At 37.9% G+C, this 22,744-nt stretch overlaps 1 protein-coding gene across 1 annotated transcript; it reads right to left on the bottom strand.

Annotated features, from left to right (window-relative positions):
* Positions 1-4,050: 4,050 nt before the first annotated feature.
* Positions 4,051-22,744, bottom strand: LOC145256108 (UDP-glucuronosyltransferase 2C1-like). Its single transcript, XM_080114693.1, has 2 exons — positions 22,620-22,744; positions 4,051-5,661 (listed from the first exon to the last, which is right to left on the bottom strand). The coding sequence occupies exon 2, from the start codon at positions 5,635-5,637 to the stop codon at positions 4,129-4,131; it is 1,509 nt and encodes a 502-aa protein (XP_079970819.1). The 5' UTR covers positions 5,638-5,661; positions 22,620-22,744; the 3' UTR covers positions 4,051-4,128.

Below are 22,744 nucleotides of genomic sequence, written 5' to 3'. Positions count from 1 at the left end.
CATAAGTTCCTTGAATGATGTGCATCAATTACATGAAGAGATAATCAGCTGTTGCCAGCTGTCGTGCCGTGTCGTGCCTTAATTTGTTGTAGATAATAGTAAAACTGTATTTTTTTACATAGAAGTCACCGCTTATCAAGGCCCGGAGGCCACTCGAGAATAATTGTGTAGGGATATACATTAGTCAATGGGATTATAGCGTAGTAATCGTAAGTAGTGAAAATTTTGTAAATTGGATTATTTAGGAGGACGGTTCATCAAGAACTTGTTTACGTTGGATTGCATTGAACCTAGTAAAGACATACAATAATTCATTTACTGAATTTATCTGAAGTTAATAAACTGCTATATGCACGGGATCTTGTGTTTACTTTTTCTTTTGAAAATTGTTATTTGCTCATATTTTTAATGAAAAATATTTGTTTGATTTTTCGCAACTTTTTGGGGAGGATTGCAAAAGCCAGAATTTTTGTCCCTCAGTCCTCATTCTAATGAGTGATTTTTCTGACAAAGGATGAAGAAAAAGCTGCTTTAAAGGTCGGTAGTACTTGGTGAACAGTCTGAGATGTCGGAAATTTTTCTATCTCTATGTCTATCTTTGTGGCCATGTCACTAGTAAGGGTGCTGGAGGTAAACGTTTTGTCTGGGCTGACATTATCCGCCTGATAGTCAGGGACCCGAACCTTGGATTAACCACTAAGGAGGCTGTCCTATCAGCAGGCGCAAAGTACTGGGACTGCTGTATTGCCATTTGGTGAATGGATTCTGGACCATGTAGTAATCTCTGGTGGGGCCTCTCGATGCCATTATAGTGGGTGATTGTTACGGCTTTACCTTTTCATGTGCTACAAACAAAGATTTTCCTGTCTTTTTCTCTCTTACTTTCCCTCTCTATCCTGCTCTAACCAAGTATGCCGACCTGTTCCACAAATCCCAAAACCTCAACATGAAATATCTCCAGAAAATAAAACTCCAATAAACCTAGAACCCCATCTTCCAACGTAGACCCCTACTACCAGGTCTCCTTCTTCAACATCAGGGGTCTACGTTCCAACCTTCCAGAGGTTGAAACCCAATTACAGGAGACGAAACCGGACATATTCTTTCTAAGCGAAACTGGAATAGGGCCGACCACTTCCCTAGAGGAGTCGATAATTAACGTATACTCTAACTTAACAGCTAAATCTGACCCCCAAGATCGCCATGGGCATGGAATATATGCCTACATTAAATATGGCTTCCCGTGTGGCAGGGATATCTCTAGAGAAGATCCTAATTTACCCTATATGTGCTTCCGGGTTGCACTTGCTTACAACCCTGCATTTATATTTGCCCTCTATCGGCCCCATAACAGCGGAGTTACTATCTTTAAGAGCATATCTGAGAAAATAGACCACATCCTGTTTGCACATCCCTCGGCTAACATCCACATCTGTGGTGACTTCACCGTCCATAACCTGGAATGGCTGACCCATTCAAATAAGACAGACGATGAGGGGAGGTTTTGTTATGATTTTACCATTGCTTATGACCTCACTCAGATTGTTCGCGAACCCACCCGTGTACCCAATAATACTGGTCAATATGCAAGCCTCCTAGACCATTTTCTCTCAACTTCCCCTGAGCTATGTTCATGTTCCGTTCATTCTCCTCTAGGATCCCTCGACCAGTCCGTCGTATCAGTTAAGATAAAAATGTACTGTATACCGATACTCTATGGCTGACTGGGATAGCTTGCATGTATTCATATCTGATTTAGCTCTGCATTCCATGTTTAAAAAGGAGGTGTCCTCTATAGTATCAGATCTGACCGAATGGTTAATTGTAGGCATAGACCGATTCATACCATCTAAAAAAATTCCAACAAAAACCTAACAGCCAGCCATGGTTCTCCCCTGAATGTGCTACTGCTATCACGCACAGAAATCATTTTTTCCATAGCTACCAACGTAATAGATGCACTGAGACTAAAGCTGCTTTCAGGAACGCCAGCAACCACTGTAAAAGAGTAATAAAAAATGCAAGAGAGCTATATGCCCAGTCTGTTAAATCCAAAGTAGCTGATCAGCGGCTTGGTTCCCACCAGTTTTGGCAAATAACAAATAGGATCCTGAACAGAAGTATGCGTTCTATCCCAACCATTATCAATGGACCAGAAGTCATCTCGTCAGCATCAGACAAGGCGAAACTATTTGCCAAGAACTTTGCAGCTAATTCTACCCTATGCGACGAAGGCTATCAACTCCCCATATTTCCTCCTATAACACAGAAAATGCTAGGTAACATACAAATATCTGTGCATGAGGTCGCCAAGCTAATCAAGAACCTTGATTCCAGTAAAGCAACTGGCCCTGACGGCATCCCAATTATAATGTTAAAAAAGCTTCAACCAGAACTTGCTCCCATACTTACGAAACTGTTTAAACGTTGCCTTAAGGAGAAGTGCTTTCCAACTCCCTGGAAAACTTCATCAGTATGCCCTGTATTTAAGAATTCAGGTGATAAGTCCTCTCCCTCTCAGTATAGACCAATATGTCTCCTGTGTGTTATGAGTATGTTGCTGGAATCCATATTAAATAGAGAAATAGTCAACCACTTCAGCAGAAATAACCTTCTTAGTGACACACAATATGGTTTCTGTTCTGCAAGATCTACTGCAGATGTGCTAAGGGTTATATCTCACAGGATTAGTGAATCTCTTGACAAAGGCTTCCTTTCAAGGGCAATTGCTCTTAACATATCAAAGGCCTTCGACAAGGTATGGCATAAGGGCCTACTTCACAAGATTTCCAGCTACGGTATAACTGGAAATGTTTTCTCAATCATTAAATCATTTCTCTCCGATAGGCTCATAAGAGTAGTGGTCGATGGACCGAAATCAGAGACCTGCAGTATTAATGCTGGAGTCCCTCAAGGGTCAATCCTGGGCCCAACTCTCTTCCTGATCTACATCAATGATCTCCCTAAGCACATACTTAAATCATTTGTTGACATCTATGCTGATGACACGACCATCTACAGCAACACATCAAAGGCTGTAAACAACAAAGTTCTCTCTAATTCTCTCTCCTCTGATCTCGAGCACGTAGTTCAGTGGGGGAAGACGTGGCTGGTTACCTTTAATGCATCTAAAACAAAACTCCTATCTTTACATCATCAACGCTCTGATCCTCATCTGGCATCAATTCAAATGGATGGCTCTCGTCTAGGAGAAGCCACATGTTTTGACAAGCTTCTGGGTTTGTCCTTTACTCCTGATCTGAAATGGAAGATGTACATCAATCAAGTCTGTTGCCAAGGTCGCTGGAAAGATGGTGGGATCCTTCTACCGCTCCAGAAAATATCTCACTACTGATGCGATTCTCTATCTATATAAAAGCCAAGTACGTCCAAGGATGGAATACTGCTGCCATATCTAGGCAGGAGCTGCTAAAAACAGCCTATTCTACCTTGACAGAGTACAAAATAGACTTCGTGGCTTAGTGGGGGGTGCCCTTTTCTCTACCCTGCAACCTCTCTCCCACAGAAGAGACGTTGCGAGCCTATCCTTGTTTTATCATTATTTCCGTGGCAGGAGCTCGTCTGAACTCCAATCTCTGGTCCCCCCTCGCCAATCTTTCACGAAAAACAACCGTCTAGCTGAATCCACTGTCAAAAATTTTCCCCACTCTGTGCAAACGTAGATTCCATGAACAAAGCTTCTTTTTTAGAACTGCACGCCTGTGGAACTCTGTTCCGTCTGCCTGCTTCCCACCTGACTACAACCTGGATGTCTTCAAGTCCAACGTTAACAAATTCCTAATGAACCGCCCCCTTAATTAAACACTTCATCAAATCTCCACAGTAGCGTACTGTACTTGCAATAACCCTTATCCCTGAGTGGCTTCCGGGCATTGATAAGTGGTGACCACCGTGTAAAAAAAAGGGGCTAACCACTGTTTTTTTTTTCAAACCACCCGCACACACACAACACACACAATATATATATATATATATATATATATATATATATATATATATATATATATATATATATATAACATAGAAACATTTAGTGTTTCATCATTTTTATTACTACCTATTGCTCCCGCGGCAACTAGATATTGACGATTATATTGGTAAAAAATATTATTCGTCTTTTTCTTTCTTTTGCCGACAAATAGAAAAACATTTGCGTAAAATAAAAACAAAGATTAAAATTCCAAGGAACAAAGAACCTAATGCGACAGCAAAAATATCCAACATAAAAAATTGATACAATGGCATATCCTGGCAATAAGACCTCATGAAACCGCCACCATATTTCATGACGTCATCAACTATGCGTGCTCCTCTCATAGACGGATTTTCAGGTCGAGATTTAAAAATATCACTTGCCATTTTGATATTCTTTTTGTATTTCGGATTTGAGATAATTTCGTTTATATTTGCAACAAGATCTTCAACGGCGTAATTATACAAGTCCATCGATAAACCAAAACCTTTGTATTCAATTCTTTTAGCGTTATGAGGTTGGTCTGCAAATACAGGAAAGCCTAACATAGGAACCGCATGATATAAACTTTCAAACTGTCCTCCATTGCCGCAGTGAGTGATGAACAGTCTCGTTTTCGGATGACCCAGTAAATCGTTTTGTGGCATCCATTTTGTAAGAAAAACATTTGATGAAGAATAACTTGCATCCGACCATTTCCAGACGACATCATATTTAATTTTCTTGAAAGCCTCTCCCATTTTATTGCGATGGTCTTTCGGGAGCAAACTTACAATAGAACCAAACGACACTAAAATGATCCCATTTTTGGACGAATTAACAAAGTGGCCCAATTTTCCTTTTAAAGGTTTCGCTGCATCGGTTCCCATACCTCCTAAATATTCCACATTCGGAAGCGAAGGAGTCGCGTAATCTATCAAGAAATCAAGTTCTACAATATGCAACTTGGCTTTGCGTTGAAGCTCATCAAAAGGGATGTTCGGTCTGTTTGGCGCATAATATTCTATACTTTTCGATGGTGAACCAAATGGGGCGGATATGTAATTTCTAATATGCGCATATGTATTTATTAATCTCTCTGTGAATGACATAATTTCAGAATAAGGAGTATACGTATGCGGGAAAACCGAGTACACCCACGGCGTTCGATGTATTGATGGTATATCCATTGATCCCATGAATACGAACGGGATCGATAATTTATATGGAATTATGGCCAAGCAGTTACTGATAATCACACCGTCGACAACAGCCAGAGTGGCGTTAATAGATTTTAACTCGCGAAACCATTTTTCGTTCAGCAGTAAATTGTCACATACCTCCTTATTAGCTTGGAGCATATCTTCTCTAGAGGTCTTACCTCCTAGAGAAAAATAATCTAGCATAAACGTTGTGAAATCACCCATTGTCACTATTTCGGGCATCCATAGAAAATGAACTCCCTCTGACGGTTTCAACTGTTTTTTTAGATCATGAGTGACAGGAATATAAGAGTTATGTCCCCTTGTGTAGAGCGCTTTAGCCAATGAACACATCGGATGTAAATGACCGAAGAATGGAAGACTGAGAAAGAGTATGTTGTCGCATTTGGTTGGTTCGACTCGCAGGAGTATTCCAATGAAGACAAGGAAGGCCATATTCATTTCGGAATTTTCTTGAGACGATTCCTGAAATAAAAAATTAAAATTAAATAATTTGACAAATAATTAAAAATTACTTACACATAACATTATCCCATATCAAAGCCACAATGTTCGCATGCATGGAGTATTGGTTTCACATCTTTGATAATGCATCTACCATTAACCCAATTTCTTAGCCAGAATCAAAAAATAGTTTGTAATCTAATAGATCCCGCACTATCTACCAAGCTGAAACTTCTGTCCTATCACCATAATGTTGCATTCCTGTTCTTGCTTCACAATTAATTTACTAGAATTACTAGCACTTATACTCCCTCGATGCACATATCCCTAAGTAAACCAACAAGCAGCAAAATCCCACCCCTTCACTGTTGAGGTCTCTAGATGCCGAAAAGCTTTCTACTTTAATAGTTTCTACTCTCAGATTGCTAGACTTTAAAATTTCTTCCTTATTATCTACTTCCCTGACTGGAGTGGCATACAGAAGTTTAAATGTTTTACGAATAGACACCTCGCAGCTCAACTCCCTACATAGTCATCTGTAGACATGATCTCCAATTTGCTTGCAGAGTGTTAGTTGTGACAATATTGAAATGAAATTAAACGCTTCAATCATTTATCAGACATTTTGACAAGGATTCAACGATTGATTTCAAACGTCCATCATCAACAATGCATGGCCGTCCTATATCTTGTTTATATCTAAGAATTTCATTAACACTATGTAAATCGTGAAAAACTATTTGTACTGGCATATCACTTTAAACAATTCTCTACAAACTGTTGATTTTATTTTGAAAAAAAAGTTATTGTAAATTTAATAAAAATTGCACATCGAATCTTTAAACATGTAAAACGTTATATAGAATACTGTGCAAATGTAAATGCACTGGAAGCTGGCTTAATGGTTATCGTTCTTTACTGTTTTTAAGTTTTGGTTTCGATCTCAGCTCGAGTATTTTTTTTACTAACAATACTTGAACTGTTTAAAAAAATAATACTTGCATGCACATGTTTCATAATCTTTCCGATTTTTTTTTGGGTGGGGGGGCTTCATTTTTTTAAAAGGAATTTACCGTTACGTTTAATACCGTGCAACGTCGAGTACATCTGCTAGTATATATAAGATATTCTTGATGTGTAGGTGGACTGGAGGCAGGCACTACCAAATCTACAGAAATGAAAGACAAGATTGGAAAATAGTACGTGAGAAACGAAACTATACAATAGAAACCTGATTAAAGGAATAAGCACGAGTTAAAAAGGTACTTGACCCAAAGAATAACTGCACAGAACAACGAACCACATTAAAACTAAAATAGATAAAACACAAGTAAACAATAAGTGTAGACTCTGTGGAGTAAGAGATGAAACGGTAAACCACATAAGCGAATGCAGCAAATTAGCACAAAAGGAATATGAGGACAGACACGACTGCATGAAAAAACAGTCGACTGGAAGTTCTGTAGACGACTGCATCTCAAAGATGCTGACAAATGGTTCAAACACAAACCGGAAACTACTGTAAAATAAAAACCACAAAATCTTTGGGAGATGGAGGTGCAAATAAACTTACCCATGCTAGAAGATCGGGCAATATGATAATTAACAAACAAAAAGAAAGAAACTGTCAAATTGTAAATTTTGCCGTCCCAGCATGCCAGAGTTGTTGCACAGTCGATTTTTCATCAGCCAGCAAAAAAAAACTTTTAACACTTCGTTTTTATATAAAAATATAAAAACTTTTATTTTCTGTTTCTTTTGTCATTGCCTCATGTGCACGCACCCAGCTAAAGATGAAGACCATGTTTCTTGCCGGCTGACTGTAGACTTCTCTTCCTTTTTGCCTTTTCTTCTGGGCTATATATGTGACCTGCTCCTCCACAGGTGCGCTCATCTCGACAGCTGCGTGTGTCAAACATTTGAGGTTTCACTACTGACGATATTAATTCTGACATCATCGTTCAATGGCTTTGCTACCAGCTGCCATGCATGTGGTTGTGTGTGTGTGCATCTTTAGCGCGTGACAAAGTGAAGTTCACAGACAAAGAAAATAAAGGAAATCTGTGGAAATTTCCAGAGAACTGAAAGGACTATGGAACCTGAAGAAAACCAATTCAAAACCTATAATCATAGGAGCATTAATAATAGTCCCAAAGAATATGAAAATAAAAGACTAGGAGAAATTGGAATCAAGGGGAAGACTCAGAATATTCAACGGACGGTAATGCTGGAAACAGCTGAAATCTTAATGAAAACCCTGAATTGCGGCATTTAATCTACATGAGTGACAAACGTTAAGAGTGAAAGCATTAACCAGACCTCCACTGGATGCAAAGGAGACTGGAACCTTGGGGAGTTTTTTTGCAACGAAATTCTAATGAAAACCAATGGCCATTGCCAGTGAAAAATCAATAATAGAGGTAGTGTTCTCTTGTTCCGTCAGCCATGACTGGATAAGTAATTCACAAATGTATTTTTCGGTCGCCCACACTGAAGATTTAACCATCAACCTTCAGGAGAATATTACTTTTACAATTGATTTTTCCCAAGGTGCAGTGTTTAGAGTACTGGCTGACGGAACAAGAGCACACTACCCCCATGAAATAAATAAAGGGTTCTGCTCGAAATTCCATCCAAACTCCCAAGTTAGAAACATTTCCGAGTTTGACAAGATACACCTGAAGAAGGTCGGAGGTTATATCGACCGAAACTCAAGATGAGAACAGTAGTCCGATGAATAATAAAACACTATTTTAATCATATATAAACTCCTAAAATCAACCAGTTGCAAAACTACACCCTTCCACTGTACGTCTTTTTCACTTACCTCCTCTTTTCCATTAACAATGAAATAGAAAGCATTGTCAAATCTTTTCCAATGATTTTGAGGAATGTAACATTTCAGTAGACATATAACATTTCAGTAGACATATAACATTTCAGTAGACATATAACATTTCAGTAGACATATAACCTACACTATTAACTCAACACATCAAAACTACCCATGCGAGGTCACAGAAGTCACGACATGGGCGCAGAGGATAAAAAAAAACGCACTCTTATTACTACTTTAAACTAAACTTCTGGACGGTAAATATTACAAATTTTATTTTCTTATTTCATCTTAGTTCTTCTATATTCCGTTTTACCTACTGGCTTATAACTCTTTGTTCCAGAGAAAATGTGTAACTATTTGCTAGCATTTATTAACCTTAGGAAACGAGTTGCTATATTTTTAAATAGCATTAGAAAAGAAGTCGAAACTCATCCTTCAAATTAAATACAAGGAAAAAATTTCCAGCCGACCTGTTCAAAAGAACGCACATAGCCATTAAGCCCCCCTTTTTTATTACTACTCTGAAATACATAGAAATTATGATAGATTGATTTTCTATTTTCAAACTGACAAGTCACTGCAGAAGTTCTGTGCTAATCGGGTGCAATTCTCTATCCATATAAGAGCCAGGTACGTCCAAGGATGGAATACTGCTAGAAAGGACTTATCCTGCCTTGATAGAGTTCAAAATAGACTTCGTAGCCTCGTAGGAGATGTCCTTTTCTCTTCCCTGCAACCTCTTTCTCACAGAAGAGATGTTGCGAGTTTGTCTCTGCTTTATCGTTATTTTCTCGTGGAAAGTGTTCGATTGAGCTTCAGTCTATGGTCTCCCCTCGCCAAACTTTTACAACAAACACTCGTTTAGCTGAAAAACTATCAATAATTCCCCCCACTCGTTATCTGTGCCTAAACCTAAGCATAGATTCCATGAAGAAAGTGGAATTGTCTTCCGTTTTCCTGCTTTCCAGCTGACTACAATATGGTTGTCTTCAAGTCTAACATAAACAAGTTCTTGATTAGCCGTTCTACTTGTTAACAAATTCACCGAATTTCGATTTACTAACGATTACTATATTGTCCAATTTCGACTGTACACTCTTTAACCCTTATCCTCGAGTTGCCTCTTGGCCTTGATAAGTGGTGATGCCTATGTAAAAAAAATAAATAAAATAAAACCAGTGCCCTAACATCATCTTTCGAGCCCTAGTCTGCATTAACAACTGTATTTTGTCCCTAGCACAAACTATTTCTTCTAAGTCAATTAATATAATGGGGAAAAGAAAGCAGCTGCTAATGATGATTGCGCAAGATGCATTTCGGAATTTGGTGAAACGAGAATTTGTCTTTGAACGTTAGAAGACAAAAGAACTATATTAATTAATATACTTAATATTTACAACGTCGTATATGCTATAAATATGTCCATATTGCTATTTTATATCAAATTATGTCCATATTGCTATTTTATATCAAATTAATTATACTGGATCTTCGAGAACTTATACCTTACTTCCAGTTATACCTACATTGAAATGTACTTTCATAGTTATATCGCCACTTAAACCTATATTGTATTTTGTTTAATTGTTTCTGTCAAAACAATTAACGGCGCTGCTAGCAATGCTACGCATATCCAATTATATCCAATAGATACTTTGCCTCCAAGACGACTGCCTGTGTCTGTTTTGCATGACAAACATTATCTCAAATTTTTATACTGCTAAATTCTACCCGAAAATCTGTATACCCTAATTTATATTTATACTGTATTCTGAAAGTTATTATCATCTCTCCTTAGAACTAACGAATTGCTCTTCTTCACAAGTTGCTATAAAATCACAAACATCGCACGTACCTTTGGAGCGGGTTTAGCTTTCGGTACTCAACTTAACCAGGATGACTGCTTAAAAATCGATATACACTAAACATCTATGGATTTCTATTGTTAGCGCATGCATTAGCGTATATTCTTATCCTATAGCTTAGCAATAAAATAGATACTTATTAGCCATAGTTTTGTGTTTAGATTTAAAGTGATCTGTGCTAAATAACAATATCTATATCTCTTTTCCTTAGATGGTGGAAGCAATGCAAAAAGTACTACAAAAAACTGGGCCGAAACTCTTTGTTATGTAAAATACAATTTCGAATTTTAAACAAAAGGCGAAGTTATTTTTCTTTTTTAGAAGTCAGAACTTTCAGAAATATACCTCATACCTACAAGTTCTATATGTTCGTATCTATTGTAAATATTTCTATATTCTTATTTATACCAAATTATACAGAATACGCCATAGTTTATACATTAATTCCAGATATATCTGTTCTGAATTGTGTTGCAAATCATAGATACGTTACGTTACCTTACTCTATATTGAATACATTTTATTATCTCTCCTATCGTCTAAAATATCCAAAGTGCGGGCATCAAATTTTAATTTAATTCCTAATATCAATTTAATCATACTTTAACTTGTTATTATAACCCTAAACTAACATATGATTAATATTTTAAATCGAATATTAACTCCTCCATCTCAAACCAACCAGTTGCAAATTTAATTACTTCCACTGCATGAATTTCTATTTCTCCTTTCTTCCAGTAAAAATGAAATGGAAAGCATAGTAATGTCTTTTTTAATTATTTTGAGGAGTGTAATTTTTCAGTAGATATATAACCTTTAATAATTAACTCATAGCATTAACTACCTAGGGAGGGGGTCGAAGACATACTTGATTTAGGACCTAGGCCCGGGACTAACGCTCTCGGTGCAGATGGACCGGTAGATCTTCTCAGATCATCCGTCTAAGAGAAGGAAAACTCTGAAGCTAAACCTAGGGGTGGAACGACCTTCCTAGAGCCGGTGATTTGAACTAATTACCGGTTTGCAAACCTAAACTGCTTAAGGAGTAGATAGGCTCTGTCTATCGCCCGGCTTTCATACTCCTTCTTTGCCTATTAGCCAGGTGCAGAGGTACAAGCACAGAGACTCGACAAGAAATACCCAATGTTCGACCTTGTTTCCTGACTAAGGCAAGAAACGCCGTTCCCCACTCCCACCACATTCCCATCCCCCAAAACTTTGCACTTTGGGGGTGCTTGAATGCCATGTATGCCAATGCAATTGGATTGGGTTGATTTTTGTCTGACAAGTTCAGGATACTGTTTTGTCAGTTCCTGACCTCTGTTTCAGACTGATAGTACAGGAGCTTTGGTAGCGCTTAGAGCGGCTGCTCCATCAACAGTTGTATAATATCGGGATGATTGTAGTGCCATGTTACACATGGAAAGGGATCCTACACCCATCTCTGGTGGGCTTTCCCGAGGCCACAATCCTGTAGATTAGGAGTTGGATAATGACAGTTCAATCAAAAATTACGATCAAACCAGGCGTAAACTCAAACAAAACCAATTTGCCTCCTCCCTTGAGACATGCATTCACGAATATCCATGGGCTTAGAACTAATTTAGATGATGTTGTATCCTTTCTCCTAACATACACTACTCCATCCTTTCTAACGACTTCAACATGCCTGGCTATCTCCCGCTTTGGCGTAAGGGCTCAGACATATGCACGGACTTGGAGTCTATGTTCGAAACATCCTCCCCTTGACTAGAGAAACAAAACTAGAATCAGACAACCAGGCCTTTATGACTTAACATATAACACAGCTACTTATTTTTTCTCTACGGCTCTATCTTGATCTAGAACTGTAACCTAATAAACAAAGTCTCTGACAGCATAGATACAGCTCTCTCTCTCTCTCTCTCTCTCTATATATATATATATATATATATATATATATATCTCGATACTAGCACACAAGTACTAGTATTTGGTGGCTTCAATGTCTACTACAGCAATTGACTTGGTTTCTCTACTTACACAGACACTGCCGGTAGCATAACATAGCTTCTCTATATCTCATTCTCTATTACAGACGGTTAGATTTCTGATACGTTTCCCACATCAGCAAGATCAACTGCTTCACTTCTAGATCTATTTCTGACCACAGTTCCCAATGATTGTCTGACAAATGCCCATAGCCCATTCAAGAATGCTGATCATGCCCTAAATTCTCGACCCAAAACTGATCCGGCAAAACAAAAAGGTATTATAAGAAGGCTGAATGGTTCAAAACTGCGATTGAAGCACATGTTCCCACACGCACATGTTCTATAGCATGCCCCACTCTCCCCAATGGTTTACTTCTGCTTGTGCAGCTGCCATTGCTCAAAAGCAACATGCGTTCCGCAGATTCAACCGACATAAGTCCAGTTCAAACAGACTGAAGTATATTGATATAATGGACTGATCCAACACCCCTCAAATGAATGGACTGTTACGTCTATAAAAAGACAAGCAAACTCTCCTCACGTGGGAGACAGAATTTAGTACTAAGCTGTCAATGGACGCTTAGAAATGTGTGTACCTTTTTACCTAAATAAACCCTTTCTGTACAACCCCAGTAATGACTTGTTATTCATATAATCTACGATATAACAACTGGCGACGAAGAATTCGAACGAAACTCACTAAAAAACTTGGATCTCAGGAAAATACAAAGTATACGAATTTCATCCTGCCAAAGAAACCTGAAGAGATTTCTTTTAGTGAAACAATAAAAATATTGTCAAACATTTTCAGTGAACGAGATAGTCTATTCTATACACGTTATAAATGTTTAAATATCACGAAGCAGGAGGACGAAGATTTTATTACTTATGCAGGGAAAGTGAATGCTCATTGTGAATCCTTTAAATTAAAAGACCTCAAAGAGGATATGTTTAAAAGTCTAATCTTTGTGCAAGGTTTAACAGCCTCTAAAGATAAGGATATTCGTTCAAGGATATTATCCATTATGAACCAAGACACAGAAATAACGTTACAAAAAGTTACGGAAGAGTGTCAGAAACTGTTAAATTTAAAGCAGGACAATACAAGCATCGAAGGAAAAAATTTTGAAGAAAAAAATATGGAAAAAAAAATGGAAAGGGTGATGAAATGTGCACACGAAAAATCCTGTAAGACATGTGGGGGAAAAAACCACTTCACTAAAGATTGTTACTTTAAATACAAAATATGTAACAAATGTAATAAAAAAGGCCATAAATCAACGGTATGCAGGAAAGGAAAATACCGAAAAGCAGAAATAAAGACCATTGGTTCTAAAAATGAGTCTAGGTGTGATAAAAGAAAATATATTAAAATTAAAATTAATGGCTGTAATGTGAACTGTCTTCTAGATACGGGAAGCGACATAAGTATAATTGACGAAGTAACTTGGAAGAAAATTGGGTTTCCAAAGTTACAAAATACAAAAAAAATTGCCAGAAGTGTGTCTGGAAATAAACTAAAATTTAAGGGTGAATTTTTTACCAATGTGTCTCTAAAGGAGAATGCTGTGAAAACCAAGTTATATGTCGTACCGGGGAAAAATTCTAATTTGTTCGGTATAGACTTAATGATTCTTTTTAATTTATGGGGAAAACCCATAAGCTCATTTTGCAATAAAGTAAGTCTGGCGGGTTTAGAAAAGTCTAAACTACCAGGAAAGTTTATTGACGAATTAAAAAAAGATTTTAAAGAGGTATTCTCTGAAGGTTTGGGTTGCTGCACGAAAACGGAGGTGAAATTTGAACCAGTTTTCAAACCCAAAAGAAAGGTTCCATATTCAGCATTAGAAACTATAGAGAAAGAATTAAAGAGACTTCAAGATATTGGCGTAATAGAAAAAGTGGACTACTCTGAATGGGCTTCACCCACGGTTTACGTTAAGAAGAAAATAATAAAATCAGGGTATGCGCGGACTTTTCGACAGGTCTAAATGATTGTCTCAAGGAGCATAACTACCCGCTTCCTACCCCAGAGGAAATTTTTTCGAAGTTAAGCGGAGGAAAAATTTTTACAAAAATTGATTTGTCTGAAGCGTATTGGCAAGTAAAAGTCCAGGAAGATTGTGCTAAGTACCTGACATTAAATACCCATAAAGGACTATTTTCACTAAAACGTTTGCCTTTTGGTTTAAAAGTAGCTCCAAATTTGTTCCAGCAAATTATGGATACAATGCTAGCAGGTTTGGATTTTGCTATGGCTTATCTAGATGACATCCTTATAAGAAGTAAAAATGTGGAAGAGCATAAAATCCACATTGGCAAAGTATTCGAGAGAATATCAAACTATGGATTGAAAGTGGCTCTCGAAAAATGTAATTTTTGGATGGACAAAATTGAATATTTGGGACAAGTGATTGATCGAAATGGTAGAAAACCTAATCCTAATAGGACTGAAGCAATCAAAAACATGCCTAGACCAGAAAATATAGTGCAGCTACAGTCATTTTTGGGACTAGCAAATTATTATAATTCTTATATCCCAAATATGCATGAACTAAGAGCACCTTTAAACGAATTATTGAAAAAGAACGATAACATCGACACTGAAGAAAAAAGTCTTCAGAAATTTTTAGCAGTGTACAGGATAACGCCTAATCCGAATACAAATGCACATTTATCCCCAGCGGAAATAATGTTTGCCAGTGCGCTCTGTGTTCGACCGGTTAATTCCGAGTAAAAAAGTAAAAAAAAAAAGTGTAAAAGATAATGGACGATACAAGATATACAAGGACGGGGATAAAGTTTTTTTCAACAATTATCGGGCAGGGAAGAGTTTTTGGGAAGAAGGCATAATCTCAAAAAGAATTGGAAGAATGGTCTACATTATAAAAGGTCAGACATTTCCCCACAAAAAACATATAAACCAACTCAGACCCCGACATATTGAAATACTTAAAAACAATGAAGTACCGATGGAAGTACTGTATGACATTTTTCACATAGAGCCTCCAAAAAAGGAAGCACCAGTAACTGAAAATACAAGTCACTCTCCAAAATCCAAAAATTCGCAAACGCAAATTTTAAGGAGAAGTGAAAGAAAAAGAAAAAGAACTGAATTTTTTGGACAAAGTCAAAAAAGAAAAAAATGGTGAAGCGAAATTCTAGGGAAGAATTTAGCTTGGGAGGAAGGTGATATAATGGACTGATCCAACACCCCTCAAATGAATGGACTGTTACGTCTATAAAAAGACAAGCAAACTCTCCTCACGTGGGAGACAGAATTTAGTACTAAGCTGTCAATGGACGCTTAGAAATGTGTGTACCTTTTTACCTAAATAAACCCTTTCTGTACAACCCCAGTAATGACTTGTTATTCATATAATCTACGATATAACATATATAAAAGCTAGAAATAATTGTAAGAGAGTAATAGCGACAGCTAAGACAGATTACACTGAAACCACCAGAAAACGCATCGAAGCACAGACATTAGGAACCCATGATTTTTGGAAAATCTACAACAGTGTAGTAAATAATGGGCAGTCAACGATTCCCCCACTATCAAACAATCATGAGGTTGCTTGCACGGCAACCGACAAGGCTAATCTGCTTGCCAGTCGGTTTGCCTCAAACACCACACTGGACCCAGCACACCACTCCCTCCTCGACTTGCGTTTGTGGACAGACGCCACACTAGACGATTTGAAAATCACCCCTTCTCAGGCACATGGTATCATAAAAAACCTATACACCTCAAAAGCATGTGGACCAGATCTCATTCCGGCTGTGCTATTAAAAAAATGCATTGCTGAGGTTGCTCCAGTTCTCTCCAAACTTTACAATAAATGCCTTAACGAATCTTGCATTCCCAACTGCTGGAAAACCGCTTCTGTGGTACCAGTCTTCAAGAATTCTGGTGAAAGAACTGACCCACTAAATTATCGCCCCATTAGCCTCCTCACTCTTTTCGTCAAAATATTTGGGTCCTTAGTTAATCAAGTCCTAGCCGAACACCTAACAGCTGCTAAACTTCTGACCGACAAACATTATGGATTCAGGCAAACCCATTCAACAGCAGATATCTTAACTGTAGTTTCTGAATGTATATACCATTCACTGGACAAAACAGAGGAGGGTAGTGTGGTAACTCTTGATATATCTAAAGCCTTTGACAGGGTATGGCACGATGGTCTTCTAAGGAAAATTAGATCATATGGTATCACTGGAAGAATACATAATGTAATTAAATCCTTCTTAAGTAAGAGAAAAATCCAAGTTGTCCTCGACGGTCGTACATCTAAACAATATGATATAAATGCGGGAGTACCTGAAGGGTCTATTCTTGGACCTTTATTATTCCTGATATTCATAAATGACCTCCCTGATAAGATTTTTTCTGAAATGGGTATATTTGCTGATGACACCACTCTCTATAACAGGCATGAGGGGAAAACAAGTGAACACATATCTAAGGAAATGGCAGAAACACTAGAGGATGACCTCCAATCTGTAGTGGAATGGGGACAAAAATGGATGGTCACATTCAATGCTGCCAAGACTCAGCTTGTTTCCTTCAATAATTACAAGAAACCTTCTCTACCACCAATAGCAATGGCCAAGAACACATTGCCTGAAAGTACTTCTTTTAAACTCCTTGGCCTAACATTTACAGGGAACATGAACTGGAATAGATACATTGAGAGCATTGCCAAGGCTGCTGCAAAAAAGGTTGGCTCTCTCTACTGTGCTAGAAAATTACTTACACCTGAAAGTATCCTGTACCTCTATAAGGCCACCATTCGCCCATGTATGGAGTACTGTTGTCACATTTGGGCTGGTGCATCTGCTGCTTGTCTCTCGCTCCTGGACAGGGTTCAAAAGAGAGTCGCCAACCTGATAGGTCCTGAACTGTCATTTAGGCTTCAGCCTCTGTCCCATCGACGAAATTTTGCATCACTCTGCCTTTTCTACAAGTACTTTAATGGTGAGTACTCTGACAAACTGCAAGCACTTGTGCCTCCTCGATGTGACTAACCCCGACAAACCCGACAAGCAACTAAGTCTCACCCCTTTACAGTAGAGATCCCTAGATGTAAGAAAGCCTTTTACTCCAATAGTTTCTTCCCCAGAACTGCAGGTCTTTGGAACTCCCTTCTGACACTCTGCTCAACTGTTCTGATATGCAGAAGTTCAAGTGTTATTTTTATATCTTGCTACTCCTCTCCCTTCATAATGACCCGCAAATTATGTCCCCGATAGTAGCCCCCTACTTCAAAGTGGCACTATACCTTATTTGGGGTGAAGATTGAATAAAAAAATAAATAAAAATAAAAAAACACCAGAAAACGCATTGAAGTATAGAAATTAGGAACCCGAGATTACTGGAAAATCTACAACAGCGTGGTAAATAATGAGCAATCAACAATTCTCCCGTTATCCTCATGAGGTTGTTCACACGGCATCTGAGAAGGCTAACATTCTTGCCAGTCGATTTGTCTTGAACTTCATATTGGATCCAGCAAACCACGCCCTCCCTGACTTTCCTTTGTGGACTGATGCCAAACTGGATGATCTGAAAATCATAGCTTCTCATGATACCATAAAAAACCTAGACACGTCAGAAGCATGTGGACCCAATCTCATGAGAGATGGAGAAAGAGGTTTGTATAGAAGATGATGTAAATGACACAAAAAAGAATTAGAAAAATACATATTGCAGACCACCATAAAAATAATTACTGCAGACATGGAAGAAGCAAACAAGATAGAAAAAGAGACGAGGAAAGAAAATGGGAAGAGAAACAGCTACATGGGAGATTCATAAGGATGACAAAAAATGAGATCAATGAAAACACCTCGAAATGACTACAAAAAGGAAACCCAAACAAGGAAATGGAATCCCTAATAACAACTGCACAAGATAAGACGATTAGAACCAGCCACATCAAAACAAGAATCGACAAGGCACAAAAAATAGCAAATGCAAACTCTGCTCGAGCAACCTCAGTGGAGCGTTTTTTTAGTAGCACAGCCGCGGCTAAAACGCTCCGTTGAAGTTGCTCCAGTTCAATCCAAACTTTTCAACAAATATCTTAATGAATCTTGCTTTCCTAACTGCTGGAAAACTTCTTCTGGCGAAAGAAATAACCCATTAAATTATCGCCCAATTGGCCTCCTCCCTCTTTTCGCCAAATATTTGAGTCCATAATACACCAACAACAACATCATCAACATCACCTTACAGTTACTAAACTTCTGACCGACCAACAATATGGGTTTAGGCAAGCCCGTTTTACAACAGATATCCTAACTGTAATCTCTGAATGTAAATACCATACACTAGAAAAAAGCAAGCGAGTGTAGAGCGGTATCTCTAGATATATCTTAGACTTTTGACAGGATATGGCACAATGGTCTTCTCAGGAATATCAGATTATACGGTATTACTGGACAAATACTTAACATAATTAAATCCTTCTTAAATAAGAGAAGGATCCATGTTGTTCTCGACGGTCGTACATCTAAACTATATGATATAAATGCGGGTGTACCTCAGGGGTCTATCCTTGGACCTTTATTATTCCTAATATTCATAAATGACCTCCCTGATAAAATGTCTCTGAGATAGGTATATTTGCTGACGACACTACCACCACCACACTCTATAACTGGACAGAGTTCAAAAGAGAGTCTCCAACCTGATAGGTCCTGAACTGTCATCCAAGCTTCAACCACTGTTCCATCGACGAAATGATGTTGCATCCCTTTGCCTGTTTTACAAGGATTTTAATGGTGGATGCTCTGATGAACTACAAGCCCTTGTACCCCCCTCGACGTAAATACCCCCGACAAACCTGACAAGCAGCCAAGTCCCACCCCTACACAGTAGAGATCCCTAGACGTGAGAAGGCCTTCTACTTTAATAGTTTATTCTCCAGAAATGCGAGAGTCTGGAACTCCCTTTCGGTTTATATTTTCCCAACTGTACTGACATGCAGAAGTTCAAGTGTAATATGAACAGACATCTTACTGCTCAACTCCCTATATAGTATCCCTGCAACTACTCTCCCCGACAGTAGCCGCCTACATCAAAGTGGCACTGTGCCTTGTTAGAGGTGAAAATGGAATTAAATAAAATTGTACATGGATGACTTGAAACTATTTACAGAAACAAAGACAGAATTAGAGACACTAATAACCAGAATCTTTAGCCAGAATATCCGAATTGAATTCCATATGGAAAAGTGTGCATTGCTAACAATGAGGAGGGAAAACTGGAAGCAATAGAACGTATAGCACTATTGAATCAAATAGAGATGAGGGCACTAGGTGAACATGAACAGAAGTTTGTGGAAGTAAACATCACCAAACAAAATTGGAAAGGAATATTTCAGAAAAAGAAAACTCCTCGAAACTAAATTCTATAGTAAAAACATAATTAAAGAAATAAACATGTGCGCAGTGTAAGTAGAAGATTCTCTGAACTGTTTATAAGTTGGACAAAAAAAAAAACTAAGGACCGCAATCAGAAGACCAGGAAACTCATGGCGATGCACTCCACTCAAAGTATGATACTGACCAAAATTAATTACTGCAGACACAGAAGAAGCAAACAAGATAGAAAAAGAGACGAGGAAAGAAAATGGGAAGAGAAACAGCTACATGGGAGATTCATAAGGATGACAAAAAATGAGATTAATGAAAACACCTCGAAATGACTACAAAAAGAAAACCTAAACAGGGAAATGGTATCCCTAATAACAGCCGCACAAGATAACACGATTAGAACCAGCCACATCAAAACAAGAATCGACAAGGCACAAGAAAATAGCAAATGCAAACTCTGCTGACAAAGAGATTAAACAATAAACCACATAATTAGTGAATGCAACAAACTAGCCCAAAAATAATATAAAAATAGACACGGATAAGTGAGGAAGGCAATTATGCAGACGATTACATCTTGAACACGCAGACAAATGGTACAAACACAAACCAGCAGCAGTACTGGAAAATGAATATCACAAGATCCTATGGGACATGGATATAGAAACGAATAAACCCATCCAAGCAAGAAGACTGGATATCATAATAGTTAACAAGAAGGATTTTAGATTTTGCCGTTCCAGCAGTTTACAGGATGAAGATGAAGGTCAGAGAGAAGCAAATACACAAAATTGGCCAGAGAACTCAAAGGGATCTGGAAAATGAAGAAAGTTAAGATTATACTATTAATAGTAGGAGCACTAGAAATGATACCAAAAAACTTTAAAAAAAGAATGGGAGAGATTGGAATCAGAAGGATGGCTGAGAAGATACAACAGATAACAATAATGAGAACTGCAGAAATATTAAGGAAAATCCTTGAATGTGGAAATTATTACACATGAACTACAGACACAAATTGTACAAACAGAAACGACTGTTGATGTAAAAGGCAAAAGAACATCACATGGAATCAATGGTATAACTGTAAGATTGCAGCTTCCTTTTTTGTGTGTATCACCATAAACTGGCACCACATGAAATAAATGAGGGTCAAGGAGGATGGAAAGACAGAGGAGAGAAAGCACTAACCAGACCTCCTCTGGTTTAGTGCAAAGAGGACTGGGACCTCAGGGACACTTATTGGCACCCAAATTCCAGTGAAGACCAAATCTAGAGAGACATGTCACTCAGATTCCAGAGAACACCACAAGTTGTTCTAAAAGAGTGATCTTTTATGATGACTTGTGTGACTACTTCTAGTGAGTAAATAATAATAATAATAATAATAATAATAATAATAATAATAATAATAATAAGGATTGTGCCCACAGTCCACTTGGAAACTCAGGCCACCTAATGTCAGTTGACATCACACTTAAATCCCAACTCCAAGGTGAGGATCCATTGCTCAAAAAAAAGGTACTACAAAAGGGCTGACTGGAATCTTTCTTAGACAATAGGACCACCAAGGTACATCCAAGCAGCATAACATTAATGTAGGAGTTCCTCAGGTGTCAGTCCTTAGACCACTATTATTCCTGATATTCATAAACGACATCCCTGATAATATTGTGTCCGAGATGGGTATATTGGCTAGTGATACAACACTCTACAACATGCAGGAGAGAAGAACAAATGTACATAAATCTAAGACAATGGCAAAATCGGTAGAAAATGACCTCCACACCATAGTGGAATAATGCTGGAAATAGATGGTAACATTTAATGCTAGTAAGACTAAGTTGCTCTCTTTTAACAATTACAAGACGCCTCTCCAACCATTGATATCCATGAAAAATAACACACTGCTCGAGAATTCTTCCTTCAAACTCCTCGGCTTAACTTTCACAGGCAATATGAGCTGGAACAAATACATTGTGAAGGCTGCTGCAAAGAAGGTGGGCTTCCTCTAACGTGCTAGAAAATTATTCACACCTTAGAGTATCCTTTACCTCTACAAGGACATCATTCACCCATGCATGGAGTATTGTTGCCACATCTAGGCTGGTGCATCTACCACTAGTCTCACTCTCTCTTGGATAGAGTCCAATAAAGTCTTCAATCTAATCGGTCTCACTTTGTCAACTAAGCTTCAGCCCCTGTCCCATCGCCGCAATGTTGCATCACTGTGCCTGTATTACAAATATTTTAATGGAATGTGTTCTGATGAACTCGTTTCACTTGTATCCCCTCGATGTACATATCCCCAACAAACCCGTATAGCAACAAAATCACACCCCTTCACTGTTGAGGTCCCTAAATGACAGAAAGCTTTCTACTCTGATAGTTTCTTTTCTCGAACAGCTAGACTTTGGAATTTCCTTCCTGTTACCTGCTTCCTGACTGTATTGACATGTAGCAGTTTAAATGTAACGTAAACAAACATCTTGTTAATCTTTCTTAGGCATAATCCCAAATAGTAGCTCCTTTATGTCCAAGTCGCGATATGTCTTGTTAGGAGTGGACGTGAGTAAAATAAATAAATAAATAAAATAATAATAAAATTGGATGTTCAAATGGACGGAATCATCAAGGAAAAGAGACCGCACATTATTAGAACATCAAAAGAAGGTTAAATATGATTAACACTAGATTTCCAGAGAGCAAACTTAAGCACAACAAAACTGCAATAAATTCATAGAACGTGAAGATAAATAAAGTAATGCCGATTATGTTAAGAGAACTCGGAATAGTTCTAAAAAGCTTGGGAACAGGATTAGGACAAATTTGAATAAAAAAAAGACGATTGGTATAATACAAAAAAATATACATATAATATACAAAAAAGAAAATGATAATAATTTATCAACTGACCTCGAGTTGTTCAACATGCGTTTTTCATCCGTTCATGTCAAAGATATCTCTGGGAATAAAGTTTTAAAAAAACTGCAGTTGAAATCTTCTACGTCCCCCCCCCCCACCTCTTTTGCATTTACGAA

The sequence above is a fragment of the Euprymna scolopes genome, chromosome 32 (genome assembly GCF_053919585.1).
Source record: "Euprymna scolopes isolate OS-2025 chromosome 32, ASM5391958v1, whole genome shotgun sequence".
Classification (NCBI taxonomy): Eukaryota; Metazoa; Mollusca; class Cephalopoda; order Sepiida; family Sepiolidae; genus Euprymna; species Euprymna scolopes.
Note: the sequence above shows the minus strand (reverse complement) of the source record. Positions and strands in the feature narration are given on the sequence as shown.

What these genes read in the sequence shown, in the direction of transcription:
- LOC145256108 (XM_080114693.1), bottom strand. Translation starts at nt 5,637, where the DNA reads ATGAATATGGCCTTCCTTGTCTTCATTGGAATACTCCTGCGAGTCGAA.